The sequence below is a fragment of the Pieris rapae genome, chromosome Z, assembly GCF_905147795.1.
Source record: "Pieris rapae chromosome Z, ilPieRapa1.1, whole genome shotgun sequence".
Lineage (NCBI taxonomy): Eukaryota > Metazoa > Arthropoda > Insecta > Lepidoptera > Pieridae > Pieris > Pieris rapae.
Window position 1 is genome coordinate 9,561,141 of NC_059534.1, and position 23,242 is coordinate 9,584,382.

The 23,242-nt window shown below is 32.4% G+C and overlaps 1 protein-coding gene across 1 annotated transcript in view; it reads right to left on the reverse strand.

Annotated features, from left to right (window-relative positions):
• Positions 1–1,416: 1,416 nt before the first annotated feature.
• The window catches only part of LOC110999040 (gamma-aminobutyric acid receptor subunit beta-like), a 28,571-nt gene continuing 6,745 nt past the window's right edge, over positions 1,417–23,242 (reverse strand). Inside the window, exons 2-10 of the mRNA XM_022267917.2 lie at positions 9,470–9,570; positions 7,790–7,857; positions 5,948–6,174; positions 5,266–5,348; positions 3,904–4,041; positions 3,352–3,636; positions 3,046–3,215; positions 2,720–2,848; positions 1,417–2,546 (exon numbers count right to left, since the gene is read on the reverse strand). Of these exons, the coding sequence (XP_022123609.1) occupies positions 2,382–2,546; positions 2,720–2,848; positions 3,046–3,215; positions 3,352–3,636; positions 3,904–4,041; positions 5,266–5,348; positions 5,948–6,174; positions 7,790–7,857; positions 9,470–9,570 (1,366 nt within the window). The 3' untranslated portion in view covers positions 1,417–2,381. The remainder of the gene's footprint in view (positions 2,547–2,719; positions 2,849–3,045; positions 3,216–3,351; positions 3,637–3,903; positions 4,042–5,265; positions 5,349–5,947; positions 6,175–7,789; positions 7,858–9,469; positions 9,571–23,242) is intronic.

Sequence of the window (23,242 nt, forward strand, 5' to 3'; positions counted from 1 at the left end):
TTTGTTTTACATTCACACCCAGCTTAAGAAACGCATCGGTCTATTTTGATATCCGCTTGTGACGTAACTGATGATAGGGATTCTGCGTTTCAGATAATCGAAGGTAAAAGAGCTGATAGTGAGGGAGCCTCTAGCGAGATAGACTAGAATCCCACACTATCAACATATCTAATGCTCAACTGCATTGTATAGAGATTGCAGTATCCAAAGCGTTCTTTCTACAGTGCGACGAAAACAAATTACACACCTATGGCTACATTAGAAATTGCAGCAAGGCTATTTTCACTTTGAAAAATGTAGGTACATTTTTAAATATTCTTTTTTGTTGTCTGAATACTCTTTTCAGTGTCTTTGTCAACTGTTATATTTAATTCATATGAAGGCAAACAGCGTCGCTGCAGACGTCACAACTCTTTTCAAATGTAACTACAATGCCAGCTCGTTATGATAAGAACGTCATGTGATATTTCAATGCTGTGTGTATGGGCCTATTTAAGAACTTATAATTTTAAACCAAACAACAAATGTGATATATCTCACCCGATATTTTAATTGTCTGAATTGATTGTCACTGTGTGGAGTATCGCATTAATCTGTGTAAAATCATAGAAGTGACAGATTTTCAGCATAAACAAACTAGCACGTTAGTTGCAAGAAAGTATTTCCAGCTGACACTATTGAGTAAATCAAAACAAAAACAATGTAAAATAAAACGGGGTTAAAATCAATAGACAAGATAAACGGCCTTTCATTCACTGATAAAGATATTGTTTTGTCTGAATCTTATTACATTGTTAAATGAAGCACATATTTGGAGTTTATTCCTTAAGAATCGATTTTCATATATAAGGCGCCCGGTATGAGAAAAATATGACAGATAAAATCTACTGATGAATGACCTCGTTACTTTTTTGGTGCGCAACTAATTTGGTTGGATTATTTAAAAAATAAATGATAATTGTCAGATAATAATAATTACATAATTTATCAACATTCCTAATGAAATATTTGTACACATCTGAAATTGACTATTGTGAAAAGTTTAATGTAAAATATTTCGCCGATTAGTTATAATAAATGTATATAAAATGAATAAATATATATTTATATATATATATATTATTTTCATTAATTTGTTAATTTACCCTTTCATATGGTATTAATCTTATTTTAAGTTGGATAAACTCTTTTTGCGTATGTTTAGACAATCGTACTTAAGGAGTAAACTCCAGTCGTGCGTCGGAGCTGACACACACTATTTTTTTTATTAACTATATTTTAAAAAGATTTATTACTTTAGAATAACTTAGTTCCACTTTATGATTGAATGATGTTTGTAAGTTTATAATACGATTTATGGTTTATTAGTAATGTATTATGTAGAATAAATAAATTAATAGAAAATTAAACGTAATGCTACATCGCCTTTTATTTTCTAGCACTAACTACAAGAATACATTATGTATACTATGTCCTGCATTTATAAATAAACAATAAGCCCAATTTATTGAGATGCGTTTGCATTAGTTACATGTAATGATTAACTATTTTTGACTGTTCTTAAATTGCTTGTATTAACACACGTTTCGATGTATTTGTGAAAGCAGCAATGCCAAATAAGGATACAACGATTTTATTTAAAATGCTGTCATACCTAGATTGATTGATGATTGGTATATTTGGTTAATTTAATTCCATTTCGAGTCATATATCATGCCAAGAATCATGCAGTTTCGATCACATATATGAAATGTCAATAAAATGAACAATACTGCAAATCAAGTTTTCACTCTAACAGTTATAAATGATACATAATTATTACTACATTATCCAACTTAGAACTAAAAATTCATGCATTTTAAAGCTGGTACTTAAAATAAACTATAAATATACAATAAAGCCATGAGATACTATAATTAACTATTTTATGATATATGCAACTACAGTTAAATTTTTATTTATCACATGGTCCAAAAACAAATGTATTACATAAGAAAACTAACAGATAAAGCTAATTTGAGCATTAGAATAAATTACTAAATCGTAATTGATATTCCACTCATTTTGCCACGAAATAATAATTTGAAAGATAATAAAAAGGCTCTTTCAACGTTACAACCATTTCAATCCTATTAGAACAGATTCAGTCATTTCTAGCTCCCGAAGGAATACTTACAAAATCCTATCCACTATTTAATACAATTCGTTAATGTCGTGTAGATTGAAGATCGATTTATATACAATTAATCTAAAGCGATATTCTAGCATCTATGCTACGAGCGTTAACTTCTAGAAGTTTTTATCATTGAAATGATACCGCATTTCAAATTATTATTTAATGTGTGCGAGTGGAAAAATAAGTGGTGATAGCTTAGACCCTTCTATTTATCCTCTTCCAGAAGTACCAGATCGTCAGCTACGACATCGGAAACGTGGAGATATATAATCCAGTACATTAGATTGAAGCAGACAAAGCATACAGGGAAAACGATACGCGAATATTTGTCGATGTCCGACGGAGTCATTCCGAGTAACTTGCTGATGTCCTGAAAATTTAGAACCAACATCTAAGACATTAGAAGGGACCATAAGAGTAACATTCGCAAAGACATGATATTAAAAATCAACAAGAGCCATTATTTTAAATAACGTCTATCATTCGCAATGCAGACGCAAGGCCGCTTATATCAAAGAAAAAAAAATCAATTACTGCTATTACCTTTCCAGGTGGTAAAAGCTGAGGGGCCGGCGGATTTTCTTCTTCCGTATTTCTTCCGCCATTTATGGTGTTCTCCAATATTCCGCCCTTCGAATGTACTTTGGGATCATGCACTTTGAATCGAACTTCCTAAAATAAGAAAATAGCAATTTATTATTTAAAAATTGAGTAGCATTAACTTCACTGACTGGAAGAAAATCATAGTATCAAAGAGTACAGTGGTACAGTGGTTGTTATGAGAAACGTTATAAGAGAAGCATGATGTGCTTAAAAGACTGACTAAATTATAATTTTATAATTTTTATTAACTTCTGAGTATAACTTACTGATGGACGACCGGGGTTACATCTTCCAATCGTATTCATTTTCGAAAGCGTGTGGGTATCTGGTGGACAGTCAACTGGCATTTTCTTCTCTGACGCAATCTTTTGAATCGTCATAAATCTCTGTTTTCTCATTTGTATCCTTTTTGCCATATATCCAACCGTAGCATATTCTGTAACGATACAAACGGTTCTACATCTCTCAATCTGTATCACTTAATAAAAATACACTGCATGGAAATCGCTTTTGCATTAAAAAGTATCGCTTTGCAATCGCTTATAGTTTCAATTATTAATTCAATCAATTACCTAATAAACTCGCGAAGACCATAACGAAACAAGTGCCCAGGTACACGTCGATGGACTTGACGTATGAGATCTTAGGCAGAGCAGCGTTCGTTGAGGACATGAGTGTGGTCATCGTCAAAACCGTGGTGACACCTAGCGCCACGCGAGCAGGGGTCGCGTTACGATTTAACCAAAATGATACCCATGATATGATAACAATTAGACCAGATGGAATGTAAATTTGAATTAAATAGTATCCCATTGAACGTACAAATTGGATTTCACAAGCCAATCTTGAGTAGTTTCCTGTAAAAGATTTTGCAAGATTAATTTATAAACAAATGAATTTAGTATAATTATTAACTGTCCGATAAATTAAAAAAAAACATCTTCCTTAGAGTTATAAAGTTTTTATTGGCTTATTATGATTTTGTGTTGCTAACACAAATTCTGTGTTTGTTGTGCAATAATACAAAAGCAGGACGTGAACAGATTCGTGGTTTTTATGCCCAGTGTTTCATGTTAAGTAATGGTATCATTATTCCTTCTCGTTCGTAGTCTCCAGTCAAGTACCTGTTGTAAGCGAGATCTCCATAGCTCGTTGTCGATGGCCAAGCACCTTGAATTGCGGCAGGGACACCTCACTGGAAACGCCCACAGAATTGGGCCCCTCGTTCCATTTGTAACGGATGTCTCGCATGGTGTAGCCGACTGTGCGCAGCGGATACATAAATGAATGACCCCTGACCCATTGCAGTGGGTTTTCCGACTCGAATCGTCTTTCGGTCGGGTCAAAGCCGAGGACTTGCGTCACTTATACGCGTTCTCATGCTAATATTGTGTCATGTATACATGTGTGCACGTGCCGCAGCTTGCACACGGGCGGAGGGAGACGGGGTCGATAGCGGAGCATGGATGGATAATGCGGAGGTTGCTAATAATGCTGTCTATTAGTTACCTGTCGTTAGCGTTACAACTGTGGCGCGTTGTCGATGTCCCAGAACCCGGAATTGAGGTAACTGCACCTCGTTACTCATCCCGACACTTGCTAATCCGTCCTTCCAATGATACCGAATGTCTCTCATTGTGTACCCGACTCCGGAGACATGCCAAACACACAAAACGCTATCACTTACGCTGCGTAGCATCGCGCTTCCCACTCGTAGCCAACTGATGGGACTCGCGGGTAAAGAGATAGCTGAGCTGATTCGAGTCAAATTCACCTCGAGTCGGCTCATCGAGGATGATAGAAAAATATGTTAACTACATTGCTTCAAAAAATAAACTATTCACTAAGACGTGCAGTGCTGAAAATACAATCTAGGTGCTAGTAAGCGAATTTGCAAGGAGTAAATGCATTGAGTTTGCGTAGGTTTGCGAAGGCTTGCGCGTGGTATGGTGGTTGGTACTGGTTTGCGTGCGGTACGTCTGCGCCCGGCTCTCGGTGGTGAGCAGACACTGCTGCCGCGTACCCCGCCTCCTTCGGCCCACAGGTTACAGCGATGTCTCAAAATCAGTTTAGCATAATGCTCGTGAGGACACAGGCTTACAATGCCTTCCTTCTGCGGGTGCTGTATGCGAGAAGGAGACATCCAACATGACAACACGAGGGAGTCAAACGTGTCGACGTTACGCTTGTGCTCATATATCCCTGAATAGCATCTGTGATAAGAAAGTGGTCACAACACATTGGGAAGCCCAGTGAGAGATTGCACAGTGGTAAGAATTAAAGAAATGATTGCGTCATCGTGAACACGCTGTCAACGAAATCAAGTATTAATTTTATTTTTCTATCATCGTAACGTATGAATCAATACGTATGCTGTTTTTGTGTTATATTAAGCGTGAAACTTTGTGATACAAATACAATTACATTTTGTTTGCTATTGTAAATTTACAAGTGTTAATTGGGTATAGATTTTCTGTGATACTTACAACTCTCTATCTCAATGTGACATAATTGACGGTCCATTGGGAAATATTGAAGATTCATAGGGCAAGATGCTGTAATGGTTAATCTGGAACATGATATATTTGTTCTATAATCAAGAAAAATTTAAGTTGAGTTAGATATGAATTTCCGCCCATTGGCGAGCTGAAGGCATTGGTTAGGTTTTAGTTAGTAAAATTGTAAATTAAGTGTGAGTACATAATCCTAGTTTGAGTAATTGTTGTTTTTATTTTTGGGTTGCGTGTTTTAACAGTATACAAGAGATTTATTTCTTCTACGTTAAGACGTAATATTTCTATGCAAAACCGTTCTTCACGGAGAAGGTAAAGTTAAAAATACAAGAGCGCAGTATACAAATAAATAAAGTGATCTAATAATATTTAAGAAAGAGTCGCATTTAAAATACAGAGGAATTTGTTTGGATTTTGTACATTTGCACTAGGAGCTCACAATTACTATTGCGTCATATATAATATTAGTTATATACAAATCATTCATATTCAATGATGAAATGATGAAATTTGCCGTATAAATAATAAGTGTTTTCTATGCTTAAAGTTTGTATAGATTTTCAGTTTGTTATACAAAAAACATACATTTCAGCATTAAAGCGAAGGATTTTACAAATTATTAAATGATTACCGAATTTTAGCATATCAACTGTACCTTATACTTCTTGTAATCGATCCTGAATAATGTATCCTTATAAATTCGTTACTAGTAGTGGCTATGTGAAAATAAGATTGCTTTTCATTAACAAAAAATGTATCGGGCACCCATATATTCTTAATAAATTCGGAGCCTACTGATAGAGTCTCAACCCCGGCTCTTTTCTTATATGCTAGACGCGGATCCGTCCAAAATTGTCGAAAATAAAAGTCCAATGTAAAATCCTGGAAAAGAAAAGATTCAATAAAACGAAAGTATGAGTTTTATATTACATATGTAATGAGTTTTCTCGTAAAAACATCTAACAATGCATGCCGTCACATTAATATTATAGTGGTTATGAAACTATTAGATAACAAGCTGGAACTTTTAATCACAATTTGTTCTAATTTCGTATTCATGAACGACACTTGAGTGGGAATTTAATAGGTATGGCTATGGCATGGTTCATAAATACGCAACATTTATGTGCAGTGTGAGGAAAAGCTATGCGCAAGAGTGTTTCGAAGTGAAGTCTACGAAATGAAGAAGGTTGCTGTTCACATCGACGTATGTAGGTGGGTGTTCGCCAAGCTGGCACCCACGGCTCGATAAAGCAGTTAAATGAAGCTAAGGCCAATGCTTGCACGGGAATATAATTTTGACATTAAGTTATCCCGTACTTAGTCCTTTATAAAGTCACGTTCAATGTAACCTTATATGTATATTTGATTTGGTTTCCACTTGAGTATTTATTGGAAATGTTTATTTCCTTAGCTTGCTACTAACATAAATTAATAAGCGATCGAAATAAACTAGAGCTATACACATAAATTCCGGTGTTCCAATTAACTGAGGAGCGTGAAAAGTAACGATTACGTTGGCAGATTTCCAGTAGATACGGGTACCACAGACACAAACACAACGAACTACGAAATGACGGACAGATAAAATTGTACAGTCATCGCAAGTCCACCCAGTGCAAGGCTGGTGTTCATAGCTCCAACAGTTTACTAATATGAACATGAGCCACAGTATTGATTGTATGAACGAAATACAACAGGCCCTGGAGGCCTAACTAGTTAAGAATGTCTAATGACCCGGGCTTGAGAGAAATGCATTTGTTGGAGTTACGAGAACTGATAAACACATCAGACATTTTATAATATACATTATTGCTTTTCTTAACTCGAGTTCCATCAATGTATAATTTTTAAATCCATTTGAACAATTTTGAGACTAGAACCGACAAACCACTATAAAATATTAACAAACAGAATGCGTGTAAAATTAATAAAAGTGATTGATTTTCATTTATTAGCGCGTTGTTATTTATTAAGATCATCAACGTGCTACCTTTTGAAATTCAATAATAATACCAATAATTGTTTCCTTCAAATTTTTGTATTCATTTAATTTGGTTTTGGCGATTGACATAAGCTCCAGATACACAATATAGTGGTTTGTCAAACTCAGATAAGAAAGCAACTGTAGACAGGGAATTCTGCTCGACAAAACGAAGACATGCTCGCAGCCTCGTATCTAGGGCTGCTCGGTCGCTCGGCGCTGAGCCGAAGCGGCCGAGACAAGCGTGAGCTGACAGTTAGGAGTACCATGAGCACTTCGGAGACGGAGCTGATAGACAGCACATACATGGTGACGCCAACCTCCACTGGCGGACCTGCAATCAAGCCCAATTGTGAGTACCGCTCGCGCCTCGCGCCGTGAAAACCAAACCAAAGGTCTGAAACGTAATGGGACGAGTTCCCGAAGGACGTCGATCGAACCGTGGTCACGGGTGCTACGATGAACAATGCTGGTGATTGTCTAATGCATGTCTATAGTCTTTGAATAAGGTACCATTTTCACTTCAGACAGAGAGCTGATGGAGAGCACGTACATGGTAACCCCCACTTCCACGGGTGGTCCTGAAAACGATAATATATGATACTTTTGTATCTGTTAGCTATGCTAACGGCTGAAATCCGCACCGCTAGGATCTAATCCTCTAAATTTATATTTTAAAACCTCCACTAGATTTCTACCACTTAAATAAGACCTTATCCGGGTCTCTTTTCTTCTTCTGTCTTTCTTCTCATTCTTCATAAAAACTGCCGGTCAAATGTTACTGAACTTTATATATACATGAAAAAGGTGTTTAAATAATCAAACAATCTACGTTAAAATAAACATTAAACTCTGAAAACTCTTGTAGTGTTAAATAACAAGATGTGAGATATACAATTTTATCTCGGAGAGTGCCGGCTTATCTTTTGTTCGAAGATAGGGTGCTTAAGTAGAAGTTTTTTGATGCGTGAAATTCGAAGGTAAGTACTTCGCTTCATTTTATTTCACGAACATTTATTATTAAACGTCTTATAATAAATTCGAATATAAAGCAATATACATTATAAATTGACGTAAACATTAATTAACATAAGCTTGCTTGTGTGTTTATCGTGTGTAATTTGTAATTTTTACTATATGTAATTTTGAACAAGTTTTCATTGTTATATTGAATCTTTGGTATTGGACCCGGGAAAACAATTTATTGTCGAAGACATCTTGCGTTGTTCATTTAAATCTTCTTAATTATATGCATTTCTAATAGTTTCGGGCTATTTACAGCCCCCCTCTATTTCACTATGCTGTCTGTACTAAAACTATCCTTTCTTGACAATGGACCATTAAAAAAGCAACAATGGCCACTTAAAGGTTTTATAATGTAATTATAAAAGTCCTTCAGTCTCAGTTAAAACAATTTACTATAACAAAGAAACGTGTTATCAAAACTACAATTGCAATTTATTGCTCCAAGTTTATTGCGAGTATGGCGCCACTCGGTTCTAACTATTTAAACGCAAACGAAATGTCCAATATATCATTATAGCATCAAGCGGATAAATCATAATCGTTAATGATACTCGGTTTAATGAGTATTGTTGTTCTTATGAACAATTATGTTAGTTTAATACAAGAATAAATGGGTATTGTATAAAAAAAAGTTTCGTAATTAAAATTATCAAGAACTTAGATTGAAGAATATTAGTCATATCAAATAAACAAATTATTCATTAACGATACTTTTTTGAGAGCATGCAGTTCCAATATTCAAAATGTTGCCTACTCCTCTGTTAATTAAATCACTATGACCTATATATTCTGAAATCTGTTGGACCAATCGGTAAAATCTAAAACGATTAATTTCAGTATAAGTAATAACTTATATTGGAAAATTGGAAATACGTTAAACTTAATATTGAAATCTGAATCGGTATTTCTGCAAACGTGTTTTCGTGTATGATTAGGATATATGATTAGCGATTATAAATATACCTTTGAGAAACAATTAATAATTAGATTTTAATCTTACATATCTTATACCTTCCTGTAAAAATAACTAGAATACTAAGTATAGAAGAAGTATATAAAATATACCATGCATAGTGAAAAGTAAGTTTGGACCTGTTAATTGAAGTTGAGTTGCTGTTGGAAATCTGTTTGTATTGTTCATTGAAAATTTAAATAAAAGTAACTTACCACCATAATTCGGCCTAACTCTTTTATCATAACTTATACTAAAAGAGTCTAAAATAGCTGATATATTAACATCTCCAAACATGCCACCCCCGCCGGAGCCTCTGAAACAGAGAAGAAATTCATTTATTTACACTAATATTATAAAGAGGAAAACTTTGTTTGTAATGAATAGGCTCATAAACTACTGGACGGATTTTAAAAATTTTTTCACCATTCGAAAGCTACATTATCCACGAGTAATACAGGCTATATTTAATTTTGAACAAAAATAGGGTTCCGTAAGATATTAGGGTTTTTCGGACACAAGGTGTAAAAAATCAACCAAAAAGTTACTTATTTTGCGTACCCAGCCTAAACTATTAAAGATAGAACCATAAAATGTTTAATAGTTAGATAGAACCATAAACAGTAATTGTAGATCTTATGAATATCTACAAAAAAGTCCGCGACACACTATACCTATCTATGTCGAGTGAGGCACAATAACCATAACTGATATACATGGCAAAATGACGTTTGCCAGTTCAGCTAGTAATTTATATTTCGTGTTTGTTCCATGATAATACGGTATGTAAAAAATTTAAGGTAGCATATTGGCACAGTTGAACTGTCATTTTCATACAAAGGACTATCCACAGATACCGATCCGACCTACCATGAATAGCTTGTATCGACTGATGGCTATTACAATCCGTCGATTGGTTATTGGCACACTTTTTACACCATTTGGATTAAGATGTCTATGTCAGATGGTCAAAAATGGATTGAGATAGATTATTGGGTTTGCGCGTTAGTAGGCCTAGGTCATCCCATTGTTCACTAAAATTACATCAATCGATGAAATTAATTCACACAACTTGCTGTATAAAAATTATCATTATATGAATAAAATAACATTTAAAACTAGACCAGCCCATATTAAAAGTATAATACGAAGTATAGATTGCAACGAAATTAAAACCTATGCACTTTGTTTAAGGTAAATGTTTCACATTATTTTTTATGTACAATCCCTCTTGTAATTGATTATCTGTTTAATTAACAGAAGCTTGTTTGTGTATTTAACGTGTGTTAATGTAAATTTGAACAAGTTTTCATTTAACTGAATCAAATAAACTGTATATTTGAAATGAAACGAATCATAATTACCAGATTAATTTATTTTATTTTTATTGAACAAACGGGCAGCAGGCTGACCTGATGTTCAGTGAAACCGTCCCGCGGCCCATGAGAGAGAGTTCGCGATTCCGTTGTCGGCCTTTTAATTTTTTTTTGTTTTTATAATTTAGATAAATAATCTCCTTGATATCATTATGTTAACTTAAATAAAAATATACCCCGTTTTTGTATTTCATATTAAAATCATTAATATATTCGTTAAATAATATAATATTCCGATTTTAGTATTGCTCTGTATATACCGTCAAAACTGTTAATATTTACAGTTAAAAACAACAAAATACCGGTTATATTGACCAAAATCAAAGGTCCCTGCTGAATTCTATTGTATTAGGTTCTTATTAACAACGTTATCGGCTGTTAGGACTATCGTTGTTTACGACCAAATATGAGTAGTCCCTTCGTGGTCGTTATAATTGATTTTGACCAACCAATAAAAGAGCTCAATTGTGTCACATCAAATTGACTATTTGTTAATAATTTCGATTATAAAATATAAGTTCATCACTAATTTATATTTATCACTCTAGCGAAAATAAATGAACGTGAGAGATTTCTTTCGCCCCTAGTATAGGAAGAGTATTTCAATATAACATCTATAAAGGCATAAAGAGGCAGACATCGCTTAATAGCGGTAAACCCGCTCGTTGGACCTATCTATGGAGCTATGGAGTTTATTGCCAGTTCTTCTCTTCCGTTCTACGCCCTTGATTTGAGAACTGGCCGTAAATGTAAAATTAGAATCATTTAATGTATATTTCTTTTTTTTGACGTTCATAAAGTGTACATTATGTTACCTATATGAATAAATGATTTTTGATTTGATTTATCTTTGATGCCTAACTATTGTTGTAATTTATGCAACAATTTCTTATATTTTTAAATTAAGAAATAATTTTAGTTAGTTTAATTTTGCAAACCTCTGATAGTTTTCAACGTGGTACAATCAACGTTCAAACAATTCAACTCGCTATGAATTCTTCATTTCGAATTGTTCACAATTCGTATTGATGTAATCTATTTGGAATTCAGGCTTATCGATTCAACCAATATTGTATTTTATTCAAAAGATTAGAGATTAGTGATATTTTATTCAAAATTATTAAGTCGTTCAGATTAAACATTATAAAATTAACTTAAACTAATTAAGGAATTTTAATTTAATTATATAAATACTATTATTCTTTCTTTTTTTAATCAAAATACAAGTATGAGAAAGTTCTGTTATAGCTAGAGAGTTCGTTAAAATAAACGCATCTCAGGAATTACTTTTTTGAATAAAAACATGGGTTTGAATTGGGTAGTAAAAAACGTGAGCTTCGCTTGTAAACGATGGAAGTTTCAAAAATCATCATAGTCTTCATTCGCTTCACAGAATTGTTGAATAATATCTTTAAAGGTGGATATTTGTTTTAAATGAAATAATTATTTTCAAGACATTATCTATAATTATATATTAATCATAATTCATGGACTGTATCATCATGAGTAAATTTTGATCAAATAACGGATAATTTCTTCATATTTTAACACAAAATCGTGTTTGACCCCTTCTAGGCAGCATCAGGAGTAATAAAACTATGTGTGTATCTACTCGTGCATGAGATATGAAATATTCCGGTCATTTTCTATGATTTTAGAAATTGCATACTTTATAAACCAGACATAACGAGACTGCTTGTCGACTCTCGACATTTAGTCTGAAAAGTTCAACTTGCTATGCTAATAGTAGACTCGTCGCCCGGCGAGTCATTACATTACTACTTTTCAACCACTTTTCTCAAAAAGGTATACGTCATTTCTGGAGTTAAGTGTAACAAATACCTTTTTGTTCAGAGGGCAAACGGGCAGGAGGCTTAGCTAATGTTAAGTGACCGCTACCCATGGACACTTACACAGCCATAAGGCTCGCACGTCCTATCTTGAAGGACCCTAAGTAAAATTGTCCAAAAACGCTTCAGTGGGCAGGTGGTTCCACATATTTATCTACTAAATAGGCATCTTCTTTTTGCAAAGATTGCTCCACATCGGGAATATTGGGTATTTCTACAAAACAAGAATTGCTCGAAACAGAAGCTCCGGTCAGTTGCTATCTCATATTTGCATTTCATATAGTTAGGTATAATTCACTGAAGCCAAGACCATGCATTGAAACGTTATCCGAACAAAAATTCTCCTCTTTTAAAACAGATAATATATTAAATTTTACAAAAATTAAATAAAGCCACGATAATCGAATTTTCACACCAAAAATTACATATCGGTTCACCCATCACTTGAATGTTATTCAATAAATTTAAGCTGTGTAATTACAATAAATTGTATGAATCGTGGAAATGTTGCACATTTCGTATTTGATTTGATTTTACGAATACAGTTTTATTTGTAGAATCGAACGAGAGTATTTTTTTAATAAAAAGTTTATAGTGGTTTTAAGTACCTCGTATATAAATTTACTATTTTAAATATTTTGGTAACATATAAAGCATTTTAATAATAATATTTTTTTTAATTGGTCGAGTAGCTTACGTTTTAGACATAAAACACATACTATAGATTTCTCTTAAATTACGCTTGATTGTAGTGTTCATTAATATCTTAAAGCATTTTAATATTTATTTTGCTTTTTCCTTCGATACGGTTAGACATACATCTTTGGTACAATCAAACAAAACCTATCAAGCTATATTCAGTCTCATTTTTGCATTATTACATAGATTTTTATTATTGGACTCAGATATTATCAACTATTTTGTTAAAAAAGGCACACAGTCTAGAAGTGGGATAAAGTATAGAATACTTTCGTTAGCTACGTATCTGTCAAATATTTGTATAAACGACCTTTTAAAATAAAAATACCGCAGGTAACCATGATTATCATTTATACTAGAAAAATAATTTTAAAGATGGTAATAAAATAAGGCCGCACTCGCATCGGCTGCGTTACCTTGATTATTTTTAATTTTGACAAATACACTATGTTATTTTTTAAACTCTTTACGATATTTATGAATATTAGAAGGAATTTTATTATGTTTCTGAATATGAAAAAAGTTAAATGAAATAAACTATTAATTTCAACTTGGCAGCTCTTTTGATTTAAACTTAACTTAAGGTAAATGCAATTTTGCTTCTTATTAAAATCTGAACAAAGTTTAATTACAAAACTTCCATAGACTTACCGGTAAACAAACGAACAAGGTATTAAAATATTGTTCTGTATATTTTGTGTTGCCTCGATATTTATGTTGTAGAGTAACACGGATTTCAATAGTTGTGTAAATATTTCAATAATTGGATGAATTTGGCACTTACATCAAATAATGATTAAACACAATTATTTACATAAAGTTTCGAGTGATTTCCGGCAACCGTGTTATTTACATGTGGTAGTTTCATGAACTTTCAGCTATAATATATATACCAGGCTAGAAGCCTTTTAACACAATAAAGTGAAAAGGATAATTATAACAATAAAAGGAAAAATGATGCGGGCGATCTGAGGTCTGGAAGGGGAAAGGGGTGAGTTTTAAGGGTAAAAACGGTTTATCTCGATTTACGGAAAAACTAAAACTCATATGGAAAAAAGTCAAAGGCCAAAGTTGTAGATAATAAAAAGATCTCAAACTTTTTCTCATAACCTCAAATTTATGTCTAAAATTTATATTCGTATTTTTTTAACACCTTAAGTCTGTACTTTACAATTAATATCCAATAAAATTCAAAATTTTCATTACAATATCTATTTTCTTTATATAAGCTAGACTAGAATGGGAAAGAGCGAGCTTCAGGTTAAATCCTAAAACAATATTCTGAGGATAAAAAGAGTAAATAGGAGAAGATATGCCCATCTCCTACCTCCTATGAAGTATGTACCGCAGGCTTTTGAAAGTCACATGTCAACATTTCGTTGAGGCCCGGTAGAATGCGAACGCGACCTCGGAGCCTCTATGTCGCGTATTTCTAGGAACTACTCAAGATGCTTTGATGGGTATTCCCAGTCTTAGAATAGCAGATGGTGTGGGTCAAGTCAACAACTTTCGGGGGCAAAAAGCGCAAATGCATACCTTGAATATAAAACAAAATACTTAACATAATATTAAGCCTCAGTGTGGTCCAAGCGGACAAAGTGCCACATTTCTCATTCCCTTAACGAAGATGGCATGGAAAGTACATAAGAGGATTTGATCCCTTGATTATAAATTAATAACTTTATATTTTTTTATTTATAATTATTTGAGTTGCTCACGGAATGCTAGTCTTCTAACGTATCTTCAATAAATGCTACAGACACGGAATTTTGTCGTAAAAAAATTAGGGGACTACAAACAAACGTTAATTATTTAAAAAGCTTGTGAAAACTAGATACATAAGAGGTAAACGTAATTATAATTACTTATTCATGGCCTTTAGTAACACAGACTCCAAAGCTAAACCTTTAGCTCCCCGCCTCATATAATATGAATAACTTTCATTAAAACGGTGAAACCGCATTCTGAGCGTTCTAAAAATAGATGTGCTGACAGGACGAAATCCGCGCATGGCATCCTGTATCACAAACATGAATATGCTAAAGTATTTAATGTTGACGTAAAATAAAGTATTATTCATGCAATAACGTCCTTGCGATAGCGTGGTGAGTAAATAATTTCAAATTGCATGTTAAATAAATATTCTTCATGCAATTTGAAATGATTTATTCCATTTATACAATAATTTTGAATTTACACGAATGTTCAGTGCTGGGAAATACGAGTATAGTGTTACATGAAAATTATTTTTAAAACATGACAAATGGGTTTCGCTAGTTCTAGAACTAGTATTTTAGTTGTCAAGGGACGATCTTGAACGTAATACGTAAGAAATATTTGAATTTATTAAAATTTTAATAAAATCTAGTTCCGATGATCTAGTATCATTTGTAAAATCAAAGAAGTCTAACACAATGAAAGATTGCAAGAAACAATGGGACTGAACATAATTGGATAGATTTTATTTTATTTTCAAAATGAAATATCAAACTGTATTGATAAAAAAACGTGTAGCACTCGGGGACTGTTATTATATATAGCATTTTTTTAAGCAACTCAAGAAATTATTTTTATTTATTTAATTTTAATTTATGCAGTTTCTTTTCTTTGATATTAATTCGATCTACCACTCTACCAGACTGACACGCCTATATAATCCGTCTTACTCACACGAATACCGGCTGCACTGGTACTTACGCTACGTCACTGATCTCGTCAGATAGATGTGAATCGCAGTATGCGTTCTGTCCCGCTCTAACCCGTATTGGCCGCTATATTAGGTCATCGTGTTAGGTTTTTATTTTCGTTACGGAATTTCTTGATTCGGTTGCTGTGCTTAAAGCCCGCGAATATAATAACTATAACATAAACTTATTAACAGTAAAAGATACATGGTAAATAAAATTTCTTCTGTTGAGGATGGGGCTCAGTGCATACAAAATTTTTTTTTTTTGATTGATCTGAAAGAAGCGTGCTGGTTCAAGACTTATAAAATTATACATTCTCGCCTACACAAATTTAGCATAATATTTATTATTCAAAGCATACGTCTCACCGTATTCTAACAGACTAGACATCTAGACGTCTGTGTTATTTTGAAACACGTTTATTCTCATGAGAACAGTTATTTGTACATTGTCTGGGAGAATTCCCGCAGCTAGACTGTCAATATTTTAGTTTAAAGAGAATCTTATACACAATTATAAAATACCTTTAAATAGTAAATTAATTTGAGTATATGCTATAGTTGAATTTCTAGATTATGTGTATGTAAGCGAAATTTAATAACATATGAATTAAATTTAAAGTCTAAGGGTTCTGGGCTGTCTTCAACTCTAATAAATAGATAGCAAGGTTTTGAAGTGTCTGTAATATGACTGACGGCTTCAAGTGATCGACTTTGTGCAAGACGATCACTGCAATCTTATTTTCTTTAACACCCCATATTGTGATTGGATAATTAATAAAATAATATGTGAAATGGCGCAAAAAACTAGCCAAAAGATTTTTTTAAATACATGCTTCGACATTACACGTTCCAAATTCAAAATAGTTGAAAGGTTGAAAAAATTGCATTTTCTTTGTAACAGAACTTATGGCCTGACTGATATTTGTCAACAAATATCAGCTAATTATGGCCTGGCATATGGATGCGCTATAATTAAAATGCAGAAACAGAACATTATAATAGTTTTGAAACTACTGAAATTTCCAAGGATAAATACAGTGTATATAGAGCTCGTGGGTGCGGTCAAGGCCGGCGCCACCTACTCTATACAAGTGAAGTAATTGGCAACATTACGTACTAGCCTTCGCCCGTGATTTCGGCGTTAAATATTTGTTGAATTGCGCAGTTTACGCTGGCAAACATAATAGAGTCCGGTTTGTCGGTCCTGTTAAAATAAATAAGGATTATATATTTGCTTGTAAAGAAAAAACGTTTGAAAATGAAGTTATACAGCAATTTATGCTACATAATAGACAGTATTAGATATTTTAATATTCCAGTAAAACCAATAAAGAGTAATGTATTTAAATTCAGTATTTATAATTCAGAAAATATTTAATTAGACTAAAATTCATCTGTTGATGCCTCTTCGTACACCGCCACAGCGTAAGTACAATTTTATAGAAATAGACTTCACAGAAAAAGAAGCCTTGGTAATAAACAATGATTGTAAGTTTCAATTTCGTGACTTGTTTTAATTTTACCGCATAAGCATTAATATTAGTACTTTTATTTTTAATAAATGCCTAAATATTTAACTCGGTTTGTGAGGTTCGTTAATTCACCGCAACGTTTACAACTATTATTTTATTTAATTGAATAAACAATTTAAATGAACGGTTATCATGGAATGGAATGTTTAATATCAATGTCTCCTTTTTAATCGGCCAGAATCGTCCGATATATTTAGCACCAGTAATAGAAAATCTCTCCTCTCCCCAAAGGACAGTTAAACTTTAGAGTACATAAGTTTATTTTTATACTCCTGTGGAATAAATGTTCGTATGTTTACGCTCAATAAAAATCAGTGATACATAGAGCTATGTTGCTATCATTTTTGGATAAAACGTTATTCATTTCAAACAAAAATTTATCTTTCTTTTCTTGTTACCTCTATTCCGTTCTAGGCTATTTTTTATATTAACTAAAATTCATCTAAATGTAATTAACATCAATTCACTGCACGTACACTATGATAGTTGTTTGTTCAGAACTCAGCATAACCTCTTGCCATAATTAGATCTTACGTCCTACTTGTACCAATAAATAGTTCTTAATTATATTGGAATTCCGAATGTGTACTTAGTGCATTAATTATATTGTACAGTTTAACAATAACACTGTTCAACGGTCCAAGTAAGCTATGAGTGACTTCACCAATTAGCCTGTAAATATAATAATATTAAAAAATAATTTCGAATATCCTAATAAGGATATTAATATCAATGTCTCTTGTCTTGGTTATTTGTTTAGTTTGTGTGGATCTCGGACGGTTCCCTCTGCCAATTTTCGAAAGCATTATGAAGTTAATTTTAAGCGATTGTTAAAGATAAAAGAACAAAAGATCACAAACGAACGTAATAAGTATCATAAAATATAATATCTTCTTAAGTAGATATGAACGCATCCACACATTATCCATAATTACTTTACAGTGAGAGCATAAAACAAAATAAATACAACATCGCGTTCTGTTTGATTGTGATTAGTGAACACGTCGTTATTCCAATCACTCATCTTTAATTTTTTTTTTTTAATTTTTTTCTTTTTTTTTCATTTCATTCACATGCCAAGCAGATCCCACGAATTAAACTTATTTGGAACGAGTTGTAAAAGCAGGCAACAGCAACTCAAATATATCTAACAAATTTAAAATATCAGTTTATATTGCACATTCATAACACAAGTGTATTTTCAGAATTGAATTGAATAACGAAACCCAACATTATTGTAACTGAGTATTATAACATTATGTCAATCAATCACGCATAAAAAATTGACACACTAGAAAATTGTATACCAATTTGTATGAACATTGATAGCTGCCTTCATGTTCTGTAATATTGTTGTTGATAGCTTATTTCTACAAGGGCATTGTTCTGATAAATGCCCATTTTCTTGTTTTGATTTTTTAATGTCAGTTATTAAAGTTTGAGTTTTAAAGTTGAGTTGTATTTATTGATTTCAGGTTTTGCTTATAGAATTTATATTTGAAAAGTCAACGTTGAATCAATAGGGATTGTAAATTTAAATTTCGAACACTATGCATTATAACTGAGTACATATCTTTTTATTTTTTATGTAATAGAAGGTAAACCGATCACAATTCAGTCTACTTATTCAATAAGCTTTTTGCTTGTTTGAATGTAAGTAAAAAATATTTACTCGACAAAAATTCCAATTCCAGTTCCAATAAAATTCCTCACTATTTGAATATCTAGTTATTGGCTGAAAATCTCAAATATTTATACGAATATTGCCAATATTTCAGCGTTGAGGCTATTCCTGACAACATTTATGAAATTTTATATGAACACTTGACGTGGGAATAAAATATTCCATTCCGAGAATTTCATTCATTTCTTTATTATTTAGATTTGTAGATAATAATTTTTACAAAGTTTATTTCTACAATCAAGTTGCATACAAATCATACATCGTTTTAATAATTGTACAATATTAGAAATTTAACAGTTTTTGCTTGTTGAAGGTCTGCTGAAGCTATTTACATACACGAATACATTTTTGAGGTCAGACCGACACGCGAATCCACACTTTATTTGGGAACAAAATAGGCGAGGCCATTGTATCGTGTATTATATAACTATGCATGCATAGGAAATTTATTCAATAGTAAAACGTTATCAATTGCTTATGGATAAAGAAACATGTAAACTTCTATTGGATAATAAATTATATACTGTGGTTTATTTTCTACTGATATTATTTTTTCTTTTATAGTTGATATTTTTCGCTGCTTGTGTGTAGTTGACATTTCACAACCTGCGGGTCCTGTTTCCGTTTCCAGAAAATACGTCTCGGGTTAAAAGGCACAGAACGAACACACACGACCGTGAAAGCCCACATAATCAGTGATCTTATAATAGTGAACATTTTTAATTACAACAAAATTAATTAGGGCTAAGGGGAACGTGACAGATTGTGCTAATTATATAATTTTGTTAAATTTTAATATAACCCTGGCGATACCGTATCAAATAAACATCCACTGGATCCATCATTATCCATTAATTTCTGCATGTGTTTTATTGATAAAAAATCTTTATAAGGAAGGTCGGTTATGGACTACAGGTTTCCTAACGATCTTCTCCTTTAGGAAAATCCATTAATCTTTAATCATACCATCCCCGCTTTAAATCAATAAACATACACAGCAGCTTAACGTAGATCATAAACTTTGTATTTTGAGGCATTGTTCATGGCTGGCAGTATTTCGATAGTAAACTTCGTTGTTCGCGGAAGCTGTCAGCTCCAGGTTCTCTAATTGTGTCAACCAGACGCTTGCCAAGATATCTAAGCGCCTGCGCACTTTTGCTTTGATAATAATTACTTTCCAGTACTAGTTATAACTTACATAAATTAATATAAATAAACAAGAACATAAACTAAGATAAATAACAAAAATTTCATATGTTTTAGTATAACATATTAGGTTTTTCTAACAAGTTATATTTTTTTACATTTTTTCATAATTAAGAAAATAATATCTTAATGATCTTATAACATTTTCGATACATTAAGTTAATTAAAAGTTATAAGATAATTTTTAAAACAGAACTTTGACAAGGGCTTATAGTTTCGCGCAATGTTAAAATATGGTTAATATATAGTTACTGGGTACATTAGCCTTAACATTTTATTAATGGTAAGTAGGGTAGACACGATATTAATAGGTAATACGTTTAGCAATTGTTTTACTGATAACTTCTAACAAGGAATAACCTGACCAGATGGTGCTGTTCGTCGGAGTTGGAAACTTTGAGCATATTTTGTTCTTTAGAGTTACCGTCCCCTACTAGGGAGCCCGGAGATCAAACTGGCTTACGCCACAGATGGTTATATATATATTATAAAGATAATATTCATAAACTGTTTGTATTTTAGAATAAATTATCTATGTAATGTAAAATTTATATTTGGCTCAGGATAGTTGGCAAACGAATTGTAAGATAAAAGATTTGGTGCATTCAATGCTGAGCGGAGGAACTTAAACAGATTAACCTATATACAGGAGTTTTTTATTCTGTTACAAGCTATTAGGCAATTGGAGACTTTGTTGGTAGTAACTTAGGTATGTGATGTCGATGGCGCACTTTCATTTAATTACATATATAAATTCAACGGGTAATGTATTGTTAATTTACTTCAATTTGTTGTTATAGAAATACAGCAAATTTACAAGAAAAGTTATTAACGCCCGAACCCAATAATGTATCCGATTGAAGACTATCTGAGATCAGACCGTGAAGGTCGATCAATCTCCTATTTGCATACCAATAACCTAACCCTACGAAGACAATTAATTTTTGTCGACGGATAGAATACAATCTCTTCGCTCTTTACACTCATATTTAATAATCTAAAGTAAATAAAACCGTACAAATAATATTAAAATATACGTCTATGTTTAAAATATATCAAATACTTTTAATTATTTCTTAAACTGGTGGTTTAGCTTGTATCGACAGATGGATATGTAATGTAACAATGATTGGTTATTAGCACATTCCCCTCAATATTTGGATTAAGATGTCTATCTCAGTTGGTAAAAAATGGATTTAGATGCGTTTTTGCGTAAGATTCTTCTCTTGTATACTACAGCAAAGACTTCTTAATACAATTTACAAATGGATGGAGACTTATTTGTCTGTTCTCAGGCTTTACATACCTTTTATATATTAACTTATATTTATATGTTGGTAGATTTTTATTTAGGAGTGGTCGATAGGTATTATAATGTACTTCTATCGTATTCATTTTATTTAAGTAGTTGGAAGCAAGCAGGCTGTATTCTCACCTAATGTTGAGTGATGTAATAAGCCCATGGAAACTCACAATGCCAGAATGCTCGCAAGGGCGTTGCCAGGTTTTCAAGCATTGGTATGCTCTTTTTTGAAGGAACCACATAGTAAGTGGTGGTGCGCGTTATTTGTATTCTGCCTTAACGTTCTTTAAGTTAAGTTAAAGATAGATGTATTTTGTGGAAATGAATAAGCTACACTTTATTTGTTACTATGTATAAAAATAAATGATTTATGTCTTTATTATATAGGTATAGCAATGCTTTAGACGATGGTTTACACTAATGTGAAAAAAACATTTTAAAATCTGTAATATATAATAAATACTTTTACTTATTTTATCAACAAGAGCACTAAAAATTTTCACAATAGTTTGAAATTGAGCGTGTTTGGGAAATAAACACAGTTAGTGGCTGAAGGTTAGCTGCCGGAGGGTTGAAATGTGTGCCACGAATACAATTTCCTTTTGATTTTAATTATTCGTGGGCAATCAGCCTGGGGCACATTTATTATCGATAAGAATTTCAGCTCTTTAAAACATCGTAACCTATTAACGTGGGTGAAATGTTTTTATACTTATAAAGCAAGTTTTAACTTTTTTATAATGTATGTGTCGAAATTTATCTATTCTGCTTACATTGAAAATTGTGTTACTGCTGCGATATATAAAAAATAATATATCTATCTTTGTATCACACCTTAAACAAGCAAATAATATAAATTTAGAGTTTTACAAATAGGGTATATGGTTTGAATTCATTTATTTCTATTTGGAATATAGCTCATTTATCAAATAAGGCTTTACGTTCATACGTAATAAAGCCGATAAATTCGGCCAAGCTTGTTTAATATATTTTACACTTAAAATATATTAAACAAGTATACACTTTTACATTTCATATGTTAAAAAAAGGGTTAGACAACTTGTCACTGGTTACTGTATGATGGAAACAAAATGTCTTTTTTATTTATATAATACTAGCAGACTCTGCCAAGCATTTCTGTGGCTAAGGTTGTTTTTGTTGTTATATTACATAGTAGTAAACTATTCAAGGGAAACGGTAGGAGAACTTATGTGAAACGTTGGTACTTTTAACAATTAGCGTCATCTGTTAGAATTGTATGAAATAATTAACAAACATTCGCAATAAAATAATATTGCAGGTATAAATTGAGATGTAAGCTTCTATCTTTTGAGTTAGATCAAACTGCACACGGTGTGCAAATTTGATTGATATCGGTTCGGTTGATAGAAGTCCATAACGGACAAACAACTTCACACGTACTTTATATATATTAAGATATTTGTAAGTATATAAATATCTAAAACATTGAATTGTTGTTATAGATAGAAGGCAAAATAAATTCCAAAGTTTAGAGGTTCAAAGAACTGTTGTAAAATAATGATCGCATAATAAAATACATTATCCTCAAAGAAAATATAACAAGAATATTACGAGCAAATCCATTTACCATCGTAAAATCATTTTCTTATTATTCTGATGTAAGCATA